We start from the raw sequence: 23,280 nt of genomic DNA, 5'->3' as shown, positions 1-23,280 counted from the left end.
TTTTCATCTGTTCTCTAGTCGATGATCTATTGGAAACAGCCTCTCTATCGTTCCAAGGTAGGGGTAAGGCTACGTACATTTTACCCGGACTCTAATAGGAGTGTGTAAATTGAAATGGTAATTGATAGCGCAGTATTACGTTCTGTTGAAGCGTTTTATATTGTTCCAAGTACAACCTTAAGTGGAAGTCGTGTTTATTTTTTGTGTTAAGATTGCGTCATTTTCACGTATATATAAGATGAGTATGAAGATAAGACTGACTCAATCTTTAACAATTTATGTAAACTGAATATAATTTCGATTTGTTGAATTCTTTTTTTTCATTTGAGAATAGTTAGATAAATCATAAGGATTTGCATAAGCTTTGATGATTTATGCCAGTTATTGAATATTAAAGCAAGTACTTAAAATACCACCACATGACACGATTCATTACTCTAAGTATTGAAAAACTACTAGCGAATACACATTTATTTTCACCGTTTTTTTTGCTAATAAGGGAAAACGAACTTAAATGCATGTTGTTTGTTTAGTATGAAACCTGATCGACCATGTGAAGCAAATAATAATACAAATTTAAACCAAAGTCTTTATTTAGTATATAACATCCATGTGAACGATTTAATAGATGGTACATTATGTATATCTATAAAAATTTAGTGGCACAAATAGCAATGGTCCTACCATTAAACTACATTCAAAATTTGAGATCTTGTTTCGATATTAGGGGAAATAATAAATGAAGGGGAAGTCAAGAAGTTCCTTTTTCCCTCATAAAACAAAGAAGATGCTTCCTCTTTTGAACAAGATTAATGTGAGAGGAAAATAAATTCACAAATTTTCTTTTTACTCCAAATGGGAACAAAAGAAAGAAAATGATAGTCTTTTATAGTCTGTTTGGTCAAGCTTTTAAAATTAATTTATTTTGAGAAGTATTTTTTTTTTCAAAAGTGTTTTTTAAAAGTACTTTTGGTTATAAATAATTTGTGTTTGACTAATTAATTTGAAAAACACTTCTGATGAAGAATTATTGTTTGACCAATCTTTTAAAAAGTGCTTCTAAGTATATTTTTCTGAAATATGTTTTTTGAAAAAGTGATTTTGGGAAGAAAATATTTTTTCTATTTCTCCAAAATTTCTTCTGCGTGTACTCGAAAACACTTTTTTTCTTCTGAAAACTTGGTCAAACACTTCCACATTGAAAAAAAATAATTTTTTAAGAAAAACAAAATTGACCTTGAAGAACTTGACCAACCAGGCTATTAATTCCTTTCTATTTTTGTCATACGTATTTTTTTAATATTTTAATTTTGACCGTTTTACACATTTAATGGAAGGTAGAAAAAACGCGGAATCTGTAACTTTTATCACTACATTTAACTTTTAAGTCGTGTTCTCTTATTCATATAGCACTTATTTGAACTAAAAAAGAAGATAAAATAAAATTGATCAGAAAAGAGTGTTTACACAAATCCAGATATGGGACCCAAAAGTAATAAACTAGTAATTAACGTTGGGATCCAGATTTGTTCCTAGTTTTATGGACATGCGAAATATGAAGGGAGGGGCACTTTAGTCTTTCAATAAAGGGTAGTTTGGGCATAAAGAAACAGCTGTTCCTTCCGCTTGAAAATGGCTTCTCTTGCAAAAATCCAAACATGCAGTTACAACTTTTTAGAGTACACAGAAATCGAAATGAAGTGAAAAAGAGGATATATTTCACAGTTGTTTTATTCAGGAGATTGTAGTTGTACCTCAAATTGGCTACTGTGACAAAGCTTGACGTTCATCAATGGCAAACTTTTGCACTCAAGCCAATGCTTTGTTCCGCAAGAACCTTACTTACCATGTCAGTTCAATTCACCCTTCTCATCTTCTCATAATCCATATTTATATCTGATTTAATTTTTCTTTTAAGTGTAACATGATTGTAGTGTACTAAACCATTGACTTATACAGTCTCTCGTATATATATATATATATTATATAGAAGGACATACAAAAAATGTTGGATCACTTCATAAAATATTAATGTTTTTTCTTGGATGCAGCTCGCTCTTTTAGGATTATTTTTTCCACAATCTTTTTTGACCTGTTTTAAAGAGGTTTTACCAATGATAAAACTAAAAGTTAGTCTTAGAAGTCAAAGACTTATGTCTAATTTTGTGTTATGAAGTTATGTTGAAATCATGAATCTGGCTGTGAATTTCAAAGTGATTTCTTAATTCTTAGATATAACAGTTGTTGTCTTTTTTTGAAAAAATATCATTTGTTCAGAAACGGCATGCAAGATCACACTTGAAGGTCATTTTGTTCCCAGCTATCCTGTTTGTGTTACTTGGTGGTATGCAAACCTACTTCAACAAGCAGGAAAGAGATTATTTTGAGGCCGAAATTCCAAATGGTTATCCTCCCTTGTTGCAAATCCCTTCCCCCAAATTCCGTGCTGTCGCCGCAGATTCTATCCAATTTCCAGGCTTGCCTGATGCGTCATGCCGAGAAACTGATTCATGCCCAGTAACAATACTTATCACAGGGAGCAATACAAGTCTTGCAGAAAGTAAATGTTTTTTTTTCCTCATATATATGCCAAGTTTATAAAAGTAAATGTACATAGCTTGTCATTTGTTTTCATAATTAGGACAGTGACTTGCGCTTTCTTGTAAATGTTATTTGTGAACTTTTGATAGGTGTGGCTGGAAAGATGTTCACAGATACTCCTGATCCAAAATCAACTTCTGATGTAGATACTATTGCAAATGGCATTTTTGTGAGTTCTCTTTTCTCTACCTTGTGTTTTCTTATTTCCTATCCTTCTTTTCTTCCTTTCTTGATTAATTTTATTGTCTCTTTTATACTTATCATGTTTTGGGAGTACTCTATAACACTTGATTTTGGAATTACTACAGGCAAGAAATGATGGCTTGTCTAGTCCTCTCATTCATGTTCGGGCTCGATGCTCCAAAAACTCTTCATCAAAAGTAGCGGAATCCGGTAATGTCTTTATTGCCACTCATTACTCCTAATGTCTGTCCAACATATCTGAACTTATTTCTTTGCAGAAGCCTAACAATTGCTTTAGCCCATTTTCATGTCTTCCAATCTCATTAAGTGAACGCAATTACTCAAATCCAAATATATCTGAATCCATTTAGTTTGACTCTTAGAGTTTCTTTTATGCTGTTACCCTGCTGTCAGGCAAATTATATGTTCATCTACAATGGAGTGCTGTAATGTGAATTACGTTCCTTTCATATTTAGATGTGATATGCGTCGAAGGTTTAAATTTGTGGCGTAATAGCTCTTTGGATATTAACACTGAGCTATTCAAAGGATTCAGAGAAGGAAATACAGATGGAAAAATTAATGCATTTTTGGCAGGTTAGCCCCTATGATGTTTGGCATATAACTTCAGATCTCTAACTCCCTCTAGGGGGTATACTTCCTATTGATTTTTCTCCATTCTCGCAGCTTACGATTTCTTGGATACAAGTGGTGAGCAGTTCAAGGTCATCGTACAATACAATTCTACTAGTGTGCGCACTCAGCGAGATTATAATCCTCTATTGTTAAAAGTATCACGTGCTGAGAATATGGTATGTCCTTTACCCTTCTTTATGGTCACAGTAGAATGTTTGCCAGATAAAACAAAAGCTCTATCTAGCTTAGATGTTCTTAATTTCTTTTAGTTCAGGGGCTAGATTGTGATTAGCAGGTGCAGCTTCCTATCGTTTGTGTTGAGACAACATTTATCAAAGTTAAAAAAGAGTAAATGAAGAACAACAAAATATGTACATAGAAGAGCAGGCATGAATTAGCTAGTCAACTTTATGAAATTGACTGTTTACTTAACAAACTAACCATGCAATACTTAGCTTGGTTACCAAAAGTTGCTGGCGAAGTTGAACTGATCTATGTTTTAATGCTTAGTGTGAAAATTTGTATTTCCTTCATCTTGGTGCAATGTTTTGCACCTCCTGATTTTTTCAAAATGTAGTGACATATATAGAGTATTATAATCACTGAATGCTGGTCATAGTTAAAGAGTATTGACTGTTTCTTCTGTTTTATGTAGGCATCAAATGGCTATATCCGATTTTTACGTGGTCCTGCCATTAAGATGAATCTTGAGTATGTAGCTCAGATGCCAACCCCTGCTGGCTTCCATAGGCTACGTGATGCATTTTCATTTCTAAATATTGTCTTTTTTACATGGGTCATTCTACAAATATTTCCGGTAACTATCTATTTAGTTTGTTAAGAGTTGCATAATTGAATGCTTATGGTGGAAGTTATTTGCAATTATCATTTACAAGTATCTACTCTCTTGATCATTGGCTTTCATTCAAGTTAAGTTATTTTAGTCGTCCACATTATTGTTTACGAACATGAATAATTGCAAAAGATTTAATTCTAAATGTCTTGGTCATGGGCTATCTTTCTCAGCTCTTACTTCTTACTAAGAACCTTCATTCAGTCATTTATAATCTGCAGGTGCAAATACTCTTTCCTCTATATTACACGGTTAATCCACTTCATTTGGGTTGTTGCTAATGTTCTTACAATATCATTCTAGACTGATAAAACAAATACACGAAAAAGAAAATTGTGTCTCTCTATGGTGTATTTTTAATTGTGTGAAGTGCCTCGTCTAAAACTTAAATGGCCAGAGAAGGAATGCTTTATTTTATTTATTATTTAGATCTGCAACACACGTACTCATGTGTAGGCCTAGTGTAGTTTTATTTTTATTGTTATTTTTGTGAGTTAAGCACATGGAGATAATTTGATGATAGGTTGTGTCCAGACTCGATATTGGGACGTCCATCTGTTGAGATATCATATTGATTTTGGTGAACTGCTTCATTTAAAAGCTTAAGGTGCAAGAAAGAGGAAGCGTTTATTACTTATATTAGGTGTTTTCTACACTTTAGAACAGATTTACTTGCCTGACTATGAAGGAAAAACAATGTGAAGATTCTTTTCCCATTTGGACTAAATAAGCATACACTCTAACCATTGTCCCACTCCTGAGCAATAAGTTAAGAGATATAATTTTATGCAACTGAATAGTTAAAGTCGTATTCGTTCCATCTTAATAATAGGATGTTGTTTTGAGTGTAGGTTGTATTATCATCTCTGGTTTACGAGAGGCAACAGAAGTTACGGATCATGATGAAGATGCACGGACTTGGAGATGGCGCTTATTGGATGATTTCTTACATATATTTTCTTGCTGTATCTTCAATCTACATGTCCTGTTACTTTGTATTTGGAGTACTGACAGGTAAATACATACAAAACTAAGCTGCGCTCGTTCTCTCTCATTTAAACTAGCTGGTTCATTATGTTTTCTTGTTTTACAGGGTTAACAATATTCAACCTGAATTCTTATGGTGTCCAGTGCATCTTTTACTTTGTCCTCACAAACTTGCAAATATCTTTCGCCTTCCTTTTAGCTGCCTTATTCTCTAATTTAAAGACAGCATCAGGTCTGTATCAGTAAGAATCACGTTACAAGGTCCTTTTTAATACATGAATAATCAACTCAAATAAGATGAATAACTACCATAATATTGAATGTTGCAGTTGTTGCTTATACAATTGTCTTCGGTACGGGGATCATGGCTTTTCTCCTTTTCCAGCCACTCGTAAATGATGCATCATTTCCTCGTAAGTAGGTTAAAAAGTTAATTTGAATTATCTTTTATGCTAATTTTAATGCATGTTTGCTTTGAGCCGATGGTCTACTGGGAACAAACTCTCTAACTGCACAAGGTAGGGGTAAGTATTGCGTACACACCACCCTCCCAGGAACACATTTTTCTCCTCTATTCCTTTTGGAATCAATGGCAAAGCACGGGAAATTTATTTTTAACCCTCTCAGTGAAAATATAGAGCAAACTGTTTATTTTCTGGTTCTTAATCATTTTCTCCATCCGCATGAACAATTTTACAAGCTATTAGCAAGGAGGCAACTAGAGTTGAAACCACTGATTTGTCAGTTTATCTTTTCTCAAAGAATAAGCTTTAGTGCAACATGCTAAATAATTGATAGACTTGATTAGTTCAAGGTGACAGAGATACAAATATTGAAGGTCAAAAGTTTGTACTATGAAGTTTTGCTTCTCTGCGAGACTGGTTCTTTTTTCTATTACACCACTTGTAACACATTGCAGCTGTCCATTGATATCTTTCATTCTCTTAGATAGATTATGGTTGTAGGAAGAAAAAACATAGACACTTGTGCAATATTTGTTACTTGGTGTTTGCTGGTTCTCTCCCTGTTCTCATTGCATTTAAGTGGATTTAGAAATCCTCAAGTTTTGATTATCCAAGCAGTTGTTTTATGAAGAAATATTTATATCAATTTGTAATACGTGGAGATTCTAGTTTTTCCATTTATGTGTGAGGATCTTTCTATGCCCATGTACTTTTCGATTTTAATGATGTAACAAGTGTTTCTCTGGTTTAGGTGGTTGGCTTATTGTTCTGGAATTGTACCCTGGTTTTTCTCTGTATCGAGGGTTATATGAGCTGTCCAAATTTGCCCAAGGGGCATATAAAATAGGGACTTATGGAATGTATTGGGAGTACCTCAGTAGCAGCGGTAATGGCGTTAGAGAGGTTCTAATTATTATGTCAGTGGAGTGGGTAGTATTTCTGATTGCCGCCTACTACTTGGATCAAGTAATATCATCTGGAACGGGGAACCGCAGGAGTCCTTTATTCTTCTTGCCGAGTTCTCAAAAGAAGCATTTAGCATCATTTCAGAAACCATCTTTTCAGAGCCAGGAATCTAGTGTTCAAATGGAAGACAATGATGTTCTCCGAGAGGTAACTCATATTTCCTTTTCTCTCTCAGCATTTTCATGAAGAGGAGTCTTCAAAGTGATACGTCGCTTCGTGGACCATAGATTCAGACATAATAGTACAAAATCTTGTTCAGAACCCTAACATTTCTTTGATCATATCTACACTTGCCATGTTCAAGTAACGGTCACTTGAATATACTTGTTACTTCCCTGTTGTGTAGATCATTTCATTGTTGTTTCCTGGCTTGCTTTACAGAGGGAGAAAGTCGAGCGGTTGCTGAATCAGCCACATCCCAACTATTCTGCCATATGCTATAACCTCAAAAAGATGTATCCAGGGAAGGATGGGAACCCCGATAAAGTTGCTGTCAAAGGATTATCTCTTGCATTACCACGCGGAGAGTGCTTTGGAATGCTTGGTCCAAATGGTGCCGGAAAAACTACTTTCATTAGTATGGTTAGTAAAAATTTGATCAAATGATAATAAATATTTTACCATATCTGCCATGGTTCCTTGTGCTCGGTCGAAATATTTTATAGATTGCCATGTAATTGCATTTTCACTAGCATTTTCTAGACGATGAAACTTATCAATCTTTGTTCTTGAATGATAGATGACTGGGCTCTTGGAGCCAAGCTCTGGAGCTGCATATATTGAAGGTTTAGATTTGAGGACTCAAATGAATGAAATATATGGCAGTATGGGTGTGTGTCCACAACATGAGTAAGTACATATACTTTCATTTTAGGCAAATGAAAGAACTTATGTTCCTTTACTGCCTGATTTATCCCCTTTGCATCTTTAAGTATTGACCTGTCTCGTTTTCCATGTTTCTCATCAATCATAAAGCTTGCTTTGGGAGACCCTAACAGGAAGGGAACACTTGTTATTTTATGGAAGATTAAAAAATCTCAAGGGTTCTGCGTTGAGCCAAGTACGTGAATATAACCCCTAAGTTTCTTATTAATGTATGCTATATAGAAGTAAAACTTGAGACATTGTTTGCACAGTACGTCAATATTTTGATTAATTAACTTGTGCAACTTTGAATTTGAAAAAGGATGAAACTGTACTCCTTATTTCTTTTAAGACTACAATTTGCTGCCAGTATGTTTCTTACAAGGTTAGCAGCAAAATCATTAAGGTGCAAAATCACTTAAATTTCTATTCCTTGACAGAAAACTGTTTAGAGCATACTGACTGATGGTTTGGTTCTGTTGTGTTGGAAAAGGCAGTGGAGGAATCTCTCAAAAGTTTCAATCTTTTCCAAGGTGGAGTTGGTGACAAAGCAGCAGGAAAATATAGTGGAGGTATGAAGAGAAGACTCAGTGTGGCCATCTCATTGATCGGGGACCCTAAAGTATGTCAAATTCTCCGTCCGCTTATTATTTTTCCAATTGTACGTCCCAACATTATGCATTCCTATTAAACAAAAGTTGATATATGGAGGTTGTGTTTAAAATTTTAAGGTTGTTTATATGGATGAGCCCAGCACAGGACTTGATCCTGCTTCAAGGAAAATGCTGTGGGATGTTGTGAAGCATGTAAAACAAGATCGAACAATCATTCTTACCAGTACTCGTCCACTTCACTAGCTCTTTGTTTTACCTGCAATCACCATGTTATCTCATATGTGGAAATAAATAGCCCTGATGTCATATCATTCTATTTCTCTCAGCACACTCCATGGACGAAGCGGAATATCTTTGTGATAGGATAGGTATCTTTGTTGATGGAAACTTCCAGTGCTTGGGAACTATAGATGAGGTAATGCCTATTTTCTTATCAACATTGAAATTCTTGCAACATGATTGGATTTTTTGTTGATTTGTTCATGCGAATGACAGCTAAAGGGTGGATACGGAGGATCGTACATGTTCACCATAACAACCTCACCAGAACATGAAAGAGATGTGGAGGTTTTAGTGAAACATTTATCTCCACATGCTAAGAAGACTTACCATTTGTATGGAACCCAAAAATTTGAGCTGCCAAAAGACGAGGCTAAAATTTCGGATGTATTTCTAACAGTTAAACTTGCAAAGCACAAGTTTACAGTCCAATCTTGGGGTTTGGCTCACACATCTTTGGAGGATGTCTTCATTAAGATGGCAACTGAGGCACAATGATTTTCTACTTATGTTGCTTTCTTCAAGAAAATTGTCGAGTGTTACAATGTAGTAATTTTGAAGTATTCCTTTCAAGTCATCAATATAGAAAAACCTCAGTTTAATGTGGACAATATATTAAGATTAACGGGCTTATTTTGTTTAGAAATCAAAGGTATTGTGTTTTCTGATACCAATTAGTAGTTTTTTCCTCTATTTTTTTTTCGAGTTTAGGCAACATATTATTTGATTTTGTAAAATATAACCAAATCCAATAAATGGGGCTTTTCTTTAGAAAAATGGCAATGCTGCTCCCCCTTCATCCATTTTGTTTAAATCTGCCCCAATATTTATTCGTAATCCTTTTTTATAAACCAAATTTTCCCAAACTAATCCGAATACTTGGTTTTGGAAAAATTAAAAAACCAAAACTAGTAATTAAGTATCTCAAAATTAGCCTAAATCAATATTGAAACCTTTGGATTGAAAAACAGCATAAAGAAATGAAATAAGATACATTTTATTAATGTTTCTGCGATCCTACTTTGTTATCATTACAAAGCCTCATTGGATCGTTCAACTTGCACATTGTCCATTAGACTGAAGTGCATCCGAATACCCTGAGGTTTGAATAGCCTCAAAAGATAACATGTAGAGGAAATCACTCACTTGCATTTTGCCTTGTGAGCAGACACAAATATGAGTTAGTATTCGAACATGACACCACATGAATATTGTACATTATTTAGCATTCTTTTCTCATATGAATCTAGGGACCTAATAATAATTACAAGAGGCAAAGTTGATCAAGACAAAGATATGAACAACTTATTTTATATTAAGCTGTACAATCAATCCAAAAAGAAAAATCACAAACCATTAAAACAAAAACTTATGAAACTCGTTTTATCTTTAGTTTGATTTGGTTTATATATTAATCTAGTAGGCTTGAAAGCTAACTCAAACGTAAACATCCCAACAAGAAAACTATCCAAATAGGAAAGCAAGCAGGAACGCAATGGCGTATTAACACTTAGGCCTTGATTGAAATCTGTAGCATACGAGTCTTCTTGTTCAATGAGTATTCTATGTTGTTGATGTTTTCTTGAAATCGATCTTGTCAACTTTAACTTCTCCATCAATGAGTTCATAAACATAGACCACAACACGCAGACGCAGTCCATCAATGTCCATGAGAATAAAGCTGGGGTTGACGTCATAAGTGATGCTGCTGTAGGCACCAGTGGCAGATCCTGGATTTATAACCACCCCCGCTTCGTGTGAACTGATGGGTGTGGCCAGTCACAAGTATGTCGACATCCAATTGCCTCTGGAGCATGGCTAGAGAGTCCAAGTCCCCCCATGGAACAAATTCACGTCAGGAATAATATTCAGTAAGTTCATTCATTCTCTTACAATACATAACATGCTTAGAAAAAGTTCAAACACTTCATCAAATGGGAAGATTCAATGGCAGCACCTGTATATACATGCCAGAAAAGATGATAAACATCATATGATTGAGTAAAGAGTAGTTAGGTGTTAGGATTTATCCCAGACAATAGTTAAGAAGTAGCTACAGCAAATGACACAAAGGAGTTACCTCATTAGCCAAGGAATAATCAGCTTATCATCAGGTCAGAACAGGAAGCAGAGGAAAGAAGAAAGTTTAGTGTTGGGACCTGGTGCCCATGGCATAATACAAGCTTGAATTGACCAATGGTCAGAGTTTTGGTTTCTGGGTAACGTGTCTCCTCATCATATTCCCCTCGACTAATATGCAAGTCAGGACAAAGAGTCTTCAAGTAATCATGAATTTCCTGCAGAAAAATAATTCAATGAGACAGTCAATACGTTTTCATGAACAATACATTCATATTGAATGATATATTTTTGGGAGTACAAAACAGTACATAGTTAAGGCAGTGCATTGCACAAGAATTGCCAGAAATGGTAAAGATCCAAACAGAAAACGCTTCTGCTCAACCGTGTCAGATATGTGACCAACATGTGATAGAAAAGGCAATCGAATCATTTATGCCAGGCCTGGAGCATAATTCTCCACAATAGATTAACTGTCAGGAAAGTAAGAATGTCCTGAAACAGTGTCATGTTTTGCACTTTCACAAAAGTTTGCTCCTATACAATTGGGGCACAAAAAGTAAACTTATTACTGAATAGAGTTTTGACACACACACACACACATACGAGAGAGAGAGAGGGAAGGAGAGAGCGAGATGAAGAGATATTTTGGTTTATTACAAGGAAAGTAGAAGAGGAGGGTAGGCTGTCTAGGAGCAATGACAAAATTTTTTCTGTGTGACCTATATGTCACGGGTTCGAGTCGTGGAAGCAACCACTAATGCTTGCATAAGGTTAGGTTATCTACATCGCACCCTTGGGTGCGGCCCTTCCCAAGACCCTGCGTGAATATGCGATGCTTTGTGCACCGGGCTGCCCTAAAGCAGAAGAGGAGGCAGGTATACTAAATCCATGGAGGTACTCAGGGCTAAGAGTTCACCGCCAATGAGCTCCACTCCGCCAACTTTGCCATATCAGGTATCCAACTAACCTAACAAGGTTCTGACATGTAATGTTAAAAAGCGAACCACCTTGCTGAGATTCTTAAAATGAACGTCACATAATCTATTCAAAGGAAAATGTCCATGATTATCATCCAAAGCAAAACCCTTAAACTGTAAATAACCCACTGATACTAATTTGTTTCTAAGCTTTTGTTAGTACTTTTGTGAAGTATGGATTTTGATATAAAAAAGTGACTGTGCACCTCTCTTTGGCGTTTATTTCTCATTTTTTCAAAGTCTCTTTTGGAATTCTTTTCAATTTTTTCCTTATACAAACTCCATAAATATTTAATTATTTTGATACTGTTCTCTTTTCATCCTTTAGATATTCCATATTAATCAAAGAAAGGTAGAAACTCTTTACCTCCCCCACGTTAGATTACTCCTCCCAGTTAAATGCTTAAAATGATTATGTAGCGTTTAGCTTCTTTTTTTTTTTTTCTTTCATTAATCATATAAAATATTTTTAGAAATATTAACTTTCATTGTACATAATAATTTCCTCACACTGATCTCTCATTTTCTTTAATTTGCAGGTGGTGATACACATTGAGTACCGTAAATAACATGGACAAATGCAAGTAAATTTATCAGTGAGATGCAGTACAAGAGAATTAACAACTCGCTCGAACTAAACAGCAAATATTTTTGTGGAGGATAAGTATATAAAAGGTATTGTCTCACTTCTCCTAATTAGTTCTCTGAGTGTTTTTTTTTTAATGGCGAAATATATAAATGGCCCATTTATGTTATCCACAACGATAGACATATACAGTCACCTCAACTGACCCCATTATCAATTACACACTTCTTCTCAACTAGTGAACCCCTCACGATCACATGGCAAAGTGTATGTATTATATTCACATTTTAGCGCGTGAAACCCTTAAAATTAAGTTTTTTCTTTTTTTCTTTTCTAAAATTAAGCTACCTTTATGTAGTCCCCACTTAACTTCATTTTCACACTTTTACTGCTCCAGAATTTTAGGAAAACAAGAACAATATTCATAGCAACCCCAATAGCAAGCCAGCATAAGAAATTGACACCTCAAATTTTGTGCTTTCGTCTTCTTTAACCTCAAATTGTCGCTACCATCTCCACCACTACTACTTCCACCACCATAAGAACTCTGTATACCTCGACCACCATACAAAAAACCTTCCATACACAAATCCCTTCAATCTGTCTCCACCAGCTTCACTAACTGTCGATACTCCGGCATCATCTTCTTCTTCCGGTGCTTCTCCTCCATCCATCGCCGCCACCCTCGGCGGTTCTCCTACCACCTATCCTAAGTTCCTAACTCTGCATCCTTGAACAGAGTAGCCGTTGTCGGATCTGTTGTTGTAGCTGTCTTTGCTGCTGCTTTGATGCTTTAAATCTCTTATGTGTATGTAGTTGTTCGTCTCTAATGTGTATGTAGTTATTCTGTTAACGAGCATTCATATATCCACCAAGAAAATTTGAAAATCACTTATGGGCATTGACGAGATCAGAGCTTTTGCTGGTGTAATGTCTTGTACTTGGATTGTAGGAGCTGTCTGTCAATTCAAATTTTGGTCAGTCCGATGAGACTCCATCTTTGCCGGCCTGGAACTCGCCGGAAGTTGGGGTTAATTTTTTGAGGTAGCTAGGTGGGGAAGGATGTCAAACGGTGGTTTTTGTTTTAATTATTACAAATTATACGTTCGTTTTTTGAGCTCTAATAAAGTTTTAATTTTTGTTTTTTGAGCTCTAATTAAGTATTGATTGATCGATGGCCGTGAAAACTTATATAGAAGACTAAGCTCCCTCCAAAGATCAGTGCTTTCTGCTGGACTGCTCTACATGGCGCTTGCCTAACTCAAGACAACCTCATCAGAAGGAATTTCCAATTAGCCAACAGATGTCACATGTGTCTCTGCGACTCTGAATCGATCAATCACCTGTTTCTACATTGTTCAGTTGCAACTAACGTATGGTCTATGTTCCTCTCTCTTTTTGGACTGCATTGGACTCTGCCATGCAGTGTCGGGAAGCCTTTGTGTGTTGGAGCTACTGGGAAGTTGACAAATCCATCAAGAAAATCTGGTCTATCGGTTCCTGCTTCTATTTTGTGGTGCTTATGGATTGAGAGGAATCAAAGATGCTTTGATGGTATTTCAATTGCCAGATGTCAAATTAAGGCTAGATATTTAGTTTTCCTTTTTAGTTGGGTTAACCATACCCCTGTTTATAATCCTGACCTCTTTTTGGAATTTATCAGCTCTATAATCCTCTAATTGTTTGTCTACATTATGAGCTGATACTTTTTCTATTTTGTAATTCTGCATCCTCTGGATGCTTTTATTATTAATATACCGCTTACTTCATCAAAAAAAAAAAAATTATATCGTTCGTTAATTGGTTCATTTGATATGTCATTGGCAAGTGTAACTCACTCATTTGGTTTGCTGAACTTGAATATTTACTTGATACATTTAATAGCAACTTAAAATATTTAATTAGTAGAGGGGTCAGTTGAGGTGTCTGTATGATCGTTAAGGACAACTTAAAGGGGCCGTTTATATATTTCGCCTTTTTTTTTTATCATTTATTACGATGATAATTCAACTTTTGCATGTATATACTCTTCAACATTATCTTTTCCTCCGGAAGAAGGTTAATGGAGCAATGCAAATACCAAGGGGAATGCATATTAAGTTGAAATTTTAAAAAAGATAGATAAGGGCCTAAAATGCCCCTAAACTATGGATTTGGTATAATATTTCCCTTCGTTTACCTATCGCGCAAAAAATGCCCCTAACTATAAGGGAACCGTTAGAAATAAGGGCAAGCTAGAGCCAAAAGGTTAACGCAGGGGGTAATTTTAGCGCGATATGTAGACGGAGGGCAATATTATACCAAATCTAATATTTCAGGGGCATTTTAGGCCCTTCTTTGTTAAAAAACTTCTCAACAATTAACCACCAAGAACTCATTGTCAAAACAAATTTTTCTAAGCACTAGACCAGCCAAGCAAATGAACTTACCTACAGCCCATTAATAATATCAATAGTTGGTAATAATTTTTGATGTGAAAGGTAAAGGGTTTTATTAAAATTCAGTACAAGGAGCTACAAGAGGTAAATAAGAATGTACCTATCTCCTTCTAAGTATTTTAGGATTCTAGCAAGTCTAATATAAGATATATGCCATTTATAGTATTTTTTTCTGTCCCACAAATATAGATTACTATGAGATCTATACTTAAGATAAATTTTCTTTTTTCCCATCAAAATATTTATGATTCTTTCTATCCAAATTGTCCATAATGCATAATGGAATTGTTCTCCAGTATCTCTTCCACTACTTAGATATTTTCTATCCTTAGCGATGAAGAGCTTGCTTCATGATGCATGACATGAACCACTGGACACCAAAGATATTGAGGAATGTTGTCCATATTGCCATGTCCATATGCAAAGTACACAGAGATGATTGACTGATTCTTTAGCTTCTTCACACATAAAACATTTACTGCAGAGACTGAATCCCCTTTCCATAAGTAGTCACATGCCAAACATGCTTTGTGTGATGCTACTTTAGGAGGTGCATTGGCTTTCCAAATTATTCTCCCACAGGCAATGGTTTTTTTCTTTAACTGATTGAGACGACATCATTTTGTAGCAAGATTTATCAGTAAATTTCCCATCCTTGCTGCCAGTCAAAATATGGAATTGTAACATCATCTTAAAGCGTCAAATCTTCCAACTTTTGCAAAAGGGATTTTATGTTTTCAATTTCCAATCGTACAGGTTTCTTCTAAGTTGTAAATTCCACCCTTGAACAGCATAACAATCTACAGTGGGGCATTCTCTGTTGACAATAAGGCTGTAAATGGATGGAAAATGATCTTTCAAAGTCATATTCTCCAACCACTTTTTTTTAATAAAGTAAGATAATATCATTGAAAGGGCACCAAGAAGATGCCAAATTACAAGAACAGAAATTACATTAGCTCCCGTACAAAAGGTAAAAAATATTGTAAGCTCCAGTACAAGAGTACCTATGCTAGAACCAAGGAGCTAACAAAATTCAAAAAAGTGTCAAACGCTATTAATAGAGGAAAGAAAGTTCCAACGGAACAAATTAACTAAACATCTAGCTTTTAGGGAATGTGTTGGAGTTGATATTCCATCAAAACATCTACCATTTCTTTCCCTCCAAACAATCCAAAACATGACTGCTGGGATCATTTTTCATATTTTTTTGATGGCATTGTCAACTCTCCAAAAAATCCAGCTAATATAGGCTTCCTTGATGGTGTGAGGCATGATCCAAGTTATACCAAAAATGGATAGGAAGAAGTTCCAAATATCAGCAGTGACTGGGCAATGAAAAAACAGATGGTTAACACTTTCTGATCTCTGTTGGCACATATAACATCTGTTGACTAGAGTAATGCTCCTTCTGCTAAGATTGTCCTGTGTTAAAACAGCATCATTGAGGACAGTCCATGTGAGGCATGCTACTTTGAGTGGCATTCTGGTCCTCCAGACATGTTTCCAGGGCCAATCCTCTAGTATTCCATTCTGTGAGCAGATAAGGTTGTAGCCCTCTTTGACTGTGTACTTCCCTTCTTTTGAATTCCCCCAGATTTTCTATCCTTAGCGATGAAGAGCTTGCTTCATGATGCATGACATGAACCACTGGACACCAAAGATATTGAGGAATGTTGTCCATATTGCCATGTCCATATGCAAAGTACACAGAGATGATTGACTGATTCTTTAGCTTCTTCACACATAAAACATTTACTGCAGAGACTGAATCCCCTTTCCATAAGTAGTCACGTGCCAAACATGCTTTGTGTGATGCTACTTTAGGAGGTGCATTGGCTTTCCAAATTATTCTCCCACAGGCAATGGTTTTTTTCTTTAACTGATTGAGACGACATCATTTTGTAGCAAGATTTATCAGTAAATTTCCCATCCTTGCTGCCAGTCAAAATATGGAATTGTAACATCATCTTAAAGCGTCAAATCTTCCAGCTTTTGCAAAAGGGATTTTATGTTTTCAATTTCCAATCGTACAGGTTTCTTCTAAGTTGTAAATTCCACCCTTGAACAGCATAACAATCTACAGTGGGGCATTCTCTGTTGACAACAAGGCTGTAAATGGATGGAAAATGATCTTTCAAAGTCATATTCTCCAACCACTTTTTTTTAATGAAGTAAGATAATATCATTGAAAGGGCACCAAGAAGATGCCAAATTACAAGAACAGAAATTACATTAGCTCCCGTACAAAAGGTAAAAAATATTGTAAGCTCCAGTACAAGAGTACCTATGCTAGAACCAAGGAGCTAACAAAATTCAAAAAAGTGTCAAACGCTATTAATAGAGGAAAGAAAGTTCCAACGGAACAAATTAACTAAACATCTAGCTTTTAGGGAATGTGTTGGAGTTGATATTCCATCAAAACATCTACCATTTCTTTCCCTCCAAACAATCCAAAACATGACTGCTGGGATCATTTTCCATATTCTTTTGATGGCTTTGTCAACTCTCCAAAAAATCCAGCTAATATAGGCTTCCTTGATGGTGTGAGGCATGATCCAAGTTATACCAAAAATGGATAGGAAGAAGTTCCAAATATCAGCAGTGACTGGGCAATGAAAAAACAGATGGTTAACACTTTCTGATCTCTGTTGACACATATAACATCTGTTGACTAGAGTAATGCTCCTTCTGCTAAGATTGTCCTGTGTTAAAACAGCATCATTGAGGACAGTCCATGTGAGGCATGCTACTTTGAGTGGCATTCTGGTCCTCCAGACATGTTTCCAGGGCCAATCCTCTAGTATTCCATTCTGTGAGCAGATAAGGTTGTAGCCCTCTTTGACTGTGTACTTCCCTTCTTTTGAATTCCCCCAGATTTTCTATCCTTAGCGATGAAGAGCTTGCTTCATGATGCATGACATGAACCACTGGACACCAAAGATATTGAGGAATGTTGTCCATATTGCCATGTCCATATGCAAAGTACACAGAGATGATTGACTGATTCTTTAGCTTCTTCACACATAAAACATTTACTGCAGAGACTGAATCCCCTTTCCATAAGTAGTCACGTGCCAAACATGCTTTGTGTGATGCTACTTTAGGAGGTGCATTGGCTTTCCAAATTATTCTCCCACAGGCAATGGTTTTTTTCTTTAACTGATTGAGACGACATCATTTTGTAGCAAGATTTATCAGTAAATTTCCCATCCTTGCTGCCAGTCAAAATATGGAATTGTAACATCATCTTAAAGCGTCAAATCTTCCAGCTTTTGCAAAAGGGATTTTATGTTTTCAATTTCCAATCGTACAGGTTTCTTCTAAGTTGTAAATTCCACCCTTGAACAGCATAACAATCTACAGTGGGGCATTCTCTGTTGACAACAAGGCTGTAAATGGATGGAAAATGATCTTTCAAAGTCATATTCTCCAACCACTTTTTTTTAATGAAGTAAGATAATATCATTGAAAGGGCACCAAGAAGATGCCAAATTACAAGAACAGAAATTACATTAGCTCCCGTACAAAAGGTAAAAAATATTGTAAGCTCCAGTACAAGAGTACCTATGCTAGAACCAAGGAGCTAACAAAATTCAAAAAAGTGTCAAACGCTATTAATAGAGGAAAGAAAGTTCCAACGGAACAAATTAACTAAACATCTAGCTTTTAGGGAATGTGTTGGAGTTGATATTCCATCAAAACATCTACCATTTCTTTCCCTCCAAACAATCCAAAACATGACTGCTGGGATCATTTTCCATATTCTTTTGATGGCTTTGTCAACTCTCCAAAAAATCCAGCTAATATAGGCTTCCTTGATGGTGTGAGGCATGATCCAAGTTATACCAAAAATGGATAGGAAGAAGTTCCAAATATCAGCAGTGACTGGGCAATGAAAAAACAGATGGTTAACACTTTCTGATCTCTGTTGACACATATAACATCTGTTGACTAGAGTAATGCTCCTTCTGCTAAGATTGTCCTGTGTTAAAACAGCATCATTGAGGACAGTCCATGTGAGGCATGCTACTTTGAGTGGCATTCTGGTCCTCCAGACATGTTTCCAGGGCCAATCCTCTAGTATTCCATTCTGTGAGCAGATAAGGTTGTAGCCCTCTTTGACTGTGTACTTCCCTTCTTTTGAATTCCCCCAGATTTTCTATCCTTAGCGATGAGGAGCTTGCTTCATGATGCATGACATGAACCACTGGACACCAAAGATATTGTGGAATGTTGTCCATATTGCCATGTCCATATGCAAAGTACACAGAGATGATTGACTGATTCTTTAGCTTCTTCACACATAAAACATTTACTGCAGAGACTGAATCCCCTTTCCATAAGTAGTCACGTGCCAAACATGCTTTGTGTGATGCTACTTTAGGAGGTGCATTGGCTTTCCAAATTATTCTCCCACAGGCAATGGTTTTTTTCTTTAACTGATTGAGACGACATCATTTTGTAGCAAGATTTATCAGTAAATTTCCCATCCTTGCTGCCAGTCAAAATATGGAATTGTAACATCATCTTAAAGCGTCAAATCTTCCAGCTTTTGCAAAAGGGATTTTATGTTTTCAATTTCCAATCGTACAGGTTTCTTCTAAGTTGTAAATTCCACCCTTGAACAGCATAACAATCTACAGTGGGGCATTCTCTGTTGACAACAAGGCTGTAAATGGATGGAAAATGATCTTTCAAAGTCATATTCTCCAACCACTTTTTTTTAATGAAGTAAGATAATATCATTGAAAGGGCACTAAGAAGATGCCAAATTACAAGAACAGAAATTACATTAGCTCCCGTACAAAAGGTAAAAAATATTGTAAGCTCCAGTACAAGAGTACCTATGCTAGAACCAAGGAGCTAACAAAATTCAAAAAAGTGTCAAACGCTATTAATAGAGGAAAGAAAGTTCCAACGGAACAAATTAACTAAACATCTAGCTTTTAGGGAATGTGTTGGAGTTGATATTCCATCAAAACATCTACCATTTCTTTCCCTCCAAACAATCCAAAACATGACTGCTGGGATCATTTTCCATATTCTTTTGATGGCTTTGTCAACTCTCCAAAAAATCCAGCTAATATAGGCTTCCTTGATGGTGTGAGGCATGATCCAAGTTATACCAAAAATGGATAGGAAGAAGTTCCAAATATCAGCAGTGACTGGGCAATGAAAAAACAGATGGTTAACACTTTCTGATCTCTGTTGGCACATATAACATCTGTTGACTAGAGTAATGCTCCTTCTGCTAAGATTGTCCTGTGTTAAAACAGCATCATTGAGGACAGTCCATGTGAGGCATGCTACTTTGAGTGGCATTCTGGTCCTCCAGACATATTTCCAGGGCCAATCCTCTAGTATTCCATTCTGTGAGCAGATAAGGTTGTAGCCCTCTTTGACTGTGTACTTCCCTTCTTTTGAATTCCCCCAGATGATTCTGTCTGGTTGTTGATCTTCAATGATGAAATCTCCCAGTGTGGCTAGGAGAGTAAGTAAGTCATTGATTTCCCAATCATGAAGATTTCTTCTAAACACTGGATTCCAAATGTTGTTCTCTTGTTTTGAGCAATATTTGAGTCCTGATTGCAGGCTATTAGGTATAGGCCTGGGTATGAATCCTTTAGTGATGTATTACCAAGCCATATATCTTTCCAGAATTTCACATAACACCATTACCAACTTTGAATGATGCATTCTGAAAGAAATCATTTTGAAAGCTGCTGATGTGTTTCCATAAACCCACTCCATAAGGTGCTGAACTTTTCTTGGGGCTCCTCGCTGAATTCCATATTTGGCGTCAATGATCTCCTTCCAATAACCTGCTTCAGTTTGTCCATACCTCCATAGCCATTTCATTAGCATATATATGTTGTGAAACCTAAAATTCCTGATACCCAATCCCCCATAAGACTTTGGTTGAGTTACTTTTGGCCACCTAACAAGTGAAAATTTGTGAGTCTCACTGTTTCCTTCTCATAAAAACCTTCTTCTTAGCATGTCTAGTTGTTTCAGGACTGAGCTTGGCATAGAAAACAGAGACATGTAATAAGTTGGTATGCTGTCAAGAACACTACTGATCAGTGTGAGTCTGCCCCCCATCGAGAGATATTGCATTTGGCAGGTTGCTAATCTCTTTTCAACTTTTTGAATGACTCCATTCCAAATTCTAGTGGATTTGAATTTTGCTCCTAAGGGGAGTCCTAGATAAGTTGTGGGGAAGGAGCTAGTTTTGTAGCTAAGTATTTCAGTTAATTCCTCCAAATTTTGAACCTCATTCACCGGATAAATAATGCTTTTAAGCATATTGATGTGTAGCCCAGACAATGCTTCAAAAATGAGTAAGATGAGGTTGAGATTGATTACTTGTGACCTTTCTGCACCAAAGATTAATTTTTATGTTTTATAGGAAATGGAAGAAGTCATAGTTGGTAATAATATGATGGGACATTTGTCAACTATTTTATTCTTGGTAGCATAAGAGGCATTTGCCATCTAGCATGACTTCTTCCGTTTCATTTGAAAGACGAAATCCGAATCAATATCCTTAGACGTGAACTGCATACCCTTCATCCTCTCGGTATAATTACTTGATAGTTCAAAGACATTAATAACACTGGTAACTTTTCTAATCCAAGTTCTTCCAAGTTCACAACACATCCATCTCTTGCTAGAATAACCTATCTATCATTCCATTATGCTTCAAGTTTTCACTATCTTTTACAATGTCCCCATACCTGATAGAAGTCAATACTTTTGATAAAACATTCTTGTTTCAAATGTAAGACAAGGACATTTGATCTGCATGCTCCAATGAAAATGGGAAAGCCAAACTTATTATCAGTTGTGGGAGGAGAACCACTTGTCAAGAAAACAAATGTATCCTAAAAACAACAAGAATGTTGCACATTGCACATACAGAAACATTGCTGAAAATCTATTTTTTATTTGGTGGTGTCTGGGTCAGCTTGCGCCATTGCGCGTAGCGTGACTAGTTCCACCAGGTACGTACTACCTCCCAGCAGCACATAAATTACATAAAAACTATTGTCAAGCAGCTTATGCTTATGCCCTAAAGATCTATTAAATGCATTTGATTATCCCAAATACATAAGTGATTCAAACATCAAACTGCTCTTAAGGAGATTTTTGTCTTATACTACATATTTTATGTAATTTCTGAATATGCAAATTTTGTTTCATAAAAAAATAAGAACTCAATATCTGAATTCAGAAAAAGGAAAATTAGATAACTTGACCTAGTCTTCCTAAACCTGCCATTCTTTTGGACAAAGGGAGCAACTGATAATGGACATGGTAAAAAAGAACATGGGAATTTAGCATTTCTTTTCTTAAACAACTATTAATGGAAATTCATAAATAAATCAAATGAAAACTCACTTTAATGCAAAGATTACCAGATGACATGTAGGATCTTGCCAGGAACAAGCATAGACTTAAACTTAGGAGGAAGATCAGCTGCCCTATGTGGGATGTGCAGATCACCCAATGCTAATACCAGCACCATTCTCTTGCCTTAACTCTTTTTCAACGAGCAAAAAATCAATCCCTTTGTTATCAAAGAAAACCACTGAGATGGAACCTCACAACTTGTCCCAAGACGTGCCCATTGAAATTCGGTCTCTCTTATTTTGGTTTCGTTTTGGAAAAATAATTATAAGGAGTAAATTCACTTTAGCCCTTTATAAGAGATTCCTTTCAAGGGCATTTGCACAAATGGCCATTTTTGAGAGGAAAATTACACATAAATACAACTCACATATATTGCAACTAAGTGGCCTATATTTAACTTTGCAAAGTTGTAGCCCAAAAATAATAGGCTAAGAATCAACATCCAACTCCAAATAGGTTCTCAAAATTACTATTCAATTTTTTTTTAAATACTCAAGCGTTTAATCTAATTTTTGAATCAATAATTATGACTCAAAAATTAGTTCAACAAATCAAATCCTCTGGGTGGTGAAAATTAGATTTTTAAGATAATCCACGATTGTTGAACGCTTAAAAAAGTGGATTTAAATTCCGAATATTGTTTTATGAGAAATTTGGAGTGGATGTTATTTAGACTTGTTATAAATAATATAAAGAGGTTGTATACAAATTTTGAAGTTTTAATGAAGATTTGAACTAGTCCCTATTGTTGAACAAGCTTAAATAAGTGAGTTTAAATTTCGAATCTGATTCTATGAGAAATTTAGAGTGGTGTTATTTAGACTTGTTAGAAATATTATAAGGAGGTTGTATATAACATTTGAAGTCATTTAATAGAGATTTGGACTGGTTTTGAACAAGAATTGCAACTGAAAATCGTGGAAGAAGTTCGTCTACAAGCGCTTGTATAAAGGTGTATAATAGTGTATAAGATGTGTTTATACACTCATATACATTATTATACATTATTATATAAAACTGACTTCGTTTTCTTCCTTGCGTCTTTTATGAAATTTAATTCAAATCTTGCTCAAATCTACCTCCAAACCACTTCAAAATTTAAGTTTTGAACTCCTTTTGATGTTTTCAATCAATTGGAACAATACCCAATCAAAACAACTAACAAACTCAAAAAATCCTATTTTCGAAAGTGAAGCTTTGAATGGTCTTCAATGGTGGACTTCTATTCTTTAATTTTCTTACATTGCAACCACCTTTTGTCTGAAGAGAGGGATTAGAAATAAAATAAAATAATAAATTAATAAAAAATATGAGGATTCTCATCTGCAAAAGCT

General features: G+C 35.7%; 1 protein-coding gene and 1 long non-coding RNA gene across 3 annotated transcripts; one reads left to right on the top strand and one right to left on the bottom strand.

The window, feature by feature from the left end:
- Nucleotides 1–1,663: 1,663 nt before the first annotated feature.
- Nucleotides 1,664–9,084, top strand: LOC104117835 (ABC transporter A family member 7-like). Of its 2 annotated transcripts, XM_009628955.4 has the most exons (18): nucleotides 1,665–1,849; nucleotides 2,278–2,560; nucleotides 2,691–2,770; nucleotides 2,910–2,994; nucleotides 3,262–3,381; nucleotides 3,472–3,596; nucleotides 4,076–4,237; nucleotides 5,125–5,287; nucleotides 5,367–5,492; nucleotides 5,590–5,673; nucleotides 6,476–6,837; nucleotides 7,072–7,272; nucleotides 7,430–7,539; nucleotides 7,666–7,750; nucleotides 8,048–8,176; nucleotides 8,286–8,391; nucleotides 8,495–8,583; nucleotides 8,664–9,084. In XM_009628955.4, exons 1-18 carry the CDS (start codon nucleotides 1,793–1,795, stop codon nucleotides 8,943–8,945), a joined length of 2,649 nt encoding a protein of 882 aa, XP_009627250.1. In that variant the 5' UTR covers nucleotides 1,665–1,792; the 3' UTR covers nucleotides 8,946–9,084. The 2 variants fall into 2 exon arrangements, with proteins under 2 accessions (XP_033517586.1, XP_009627250.1); XM_033661695.2 differs by lacking the exons at nucleotides 8,495–8,583; nucleotides 8,664–9,084 and having other exon boundaries at nucleotides 1,664–1,849; nucleotides 8,052–8,176; nucleotides 8,286–8,390.
- Nucleotides 9,085–9,744: 660 nt separating this feature from the next.
- On the bottom strand, nucleotides 9,745–22,204 carry LOC104117837 (uncharacterized). Its single transcript, XR_011411660.1, has 3 exons — nucleotides 21,935–22,204; nucleotides 10,528–10,744; nucleotides 9,745–10,404 (listed from the first exon to the last, which is right to left on the bottom strand). It is a non-coding gene; the product is annotated as an uncharacterized lncRNA (long non-coding RNA).
- Between the last annotated feature and the right edge of the window lie 1,076 nt (nucleotides 22,205–23,280).

The sequence above is a fragment of the Nicotiana tomentosiformis genome, chromosome 10, assembly GCF_000390325.3.
Source record: "Nicotiana tomentosiformis chromosome 10, ASM39032v3, whole genome shotgun sequence".
Classification (NCBI taxonomy): Eukaryota; Viridiplantae; Streptophyta; class Magnoliopsida; order Solanales; family Solanaceae; genus Nicotiana; species Nicotiana tomentosiformis.
This window is presented reverse-complemented; position numbering and strand designations above follow the sequence as displayed.

What these genes read in the sequence shown, in the direction of transcription:
- LOC104117835 (XM_009628955.4), top strand. Translation starts at nt 1,793, where the DNA reads ATGGCAAACTTTTGCACTCAAGCCAATGCTTTGTTCCGCAAGAACCTT. An exon ending in CAATACAAGTCTTGCAGAAA is followed by an intron (nt 2,561 to 2,690) that starts GTAAATGTTTTT and finishes AACTTTTGATAG; the next exon opens with GTGTGGCTGGAAAGATGTTC. An exon ending in TAATTTAAAGACAGCATCAG is followed by an intron (nt 5,493 to 5,589) that starts GTCTGTATCAGT and finishes TGAATGTTGCAG; the next exon opens with TTGTTGCTTATACAATTGTC.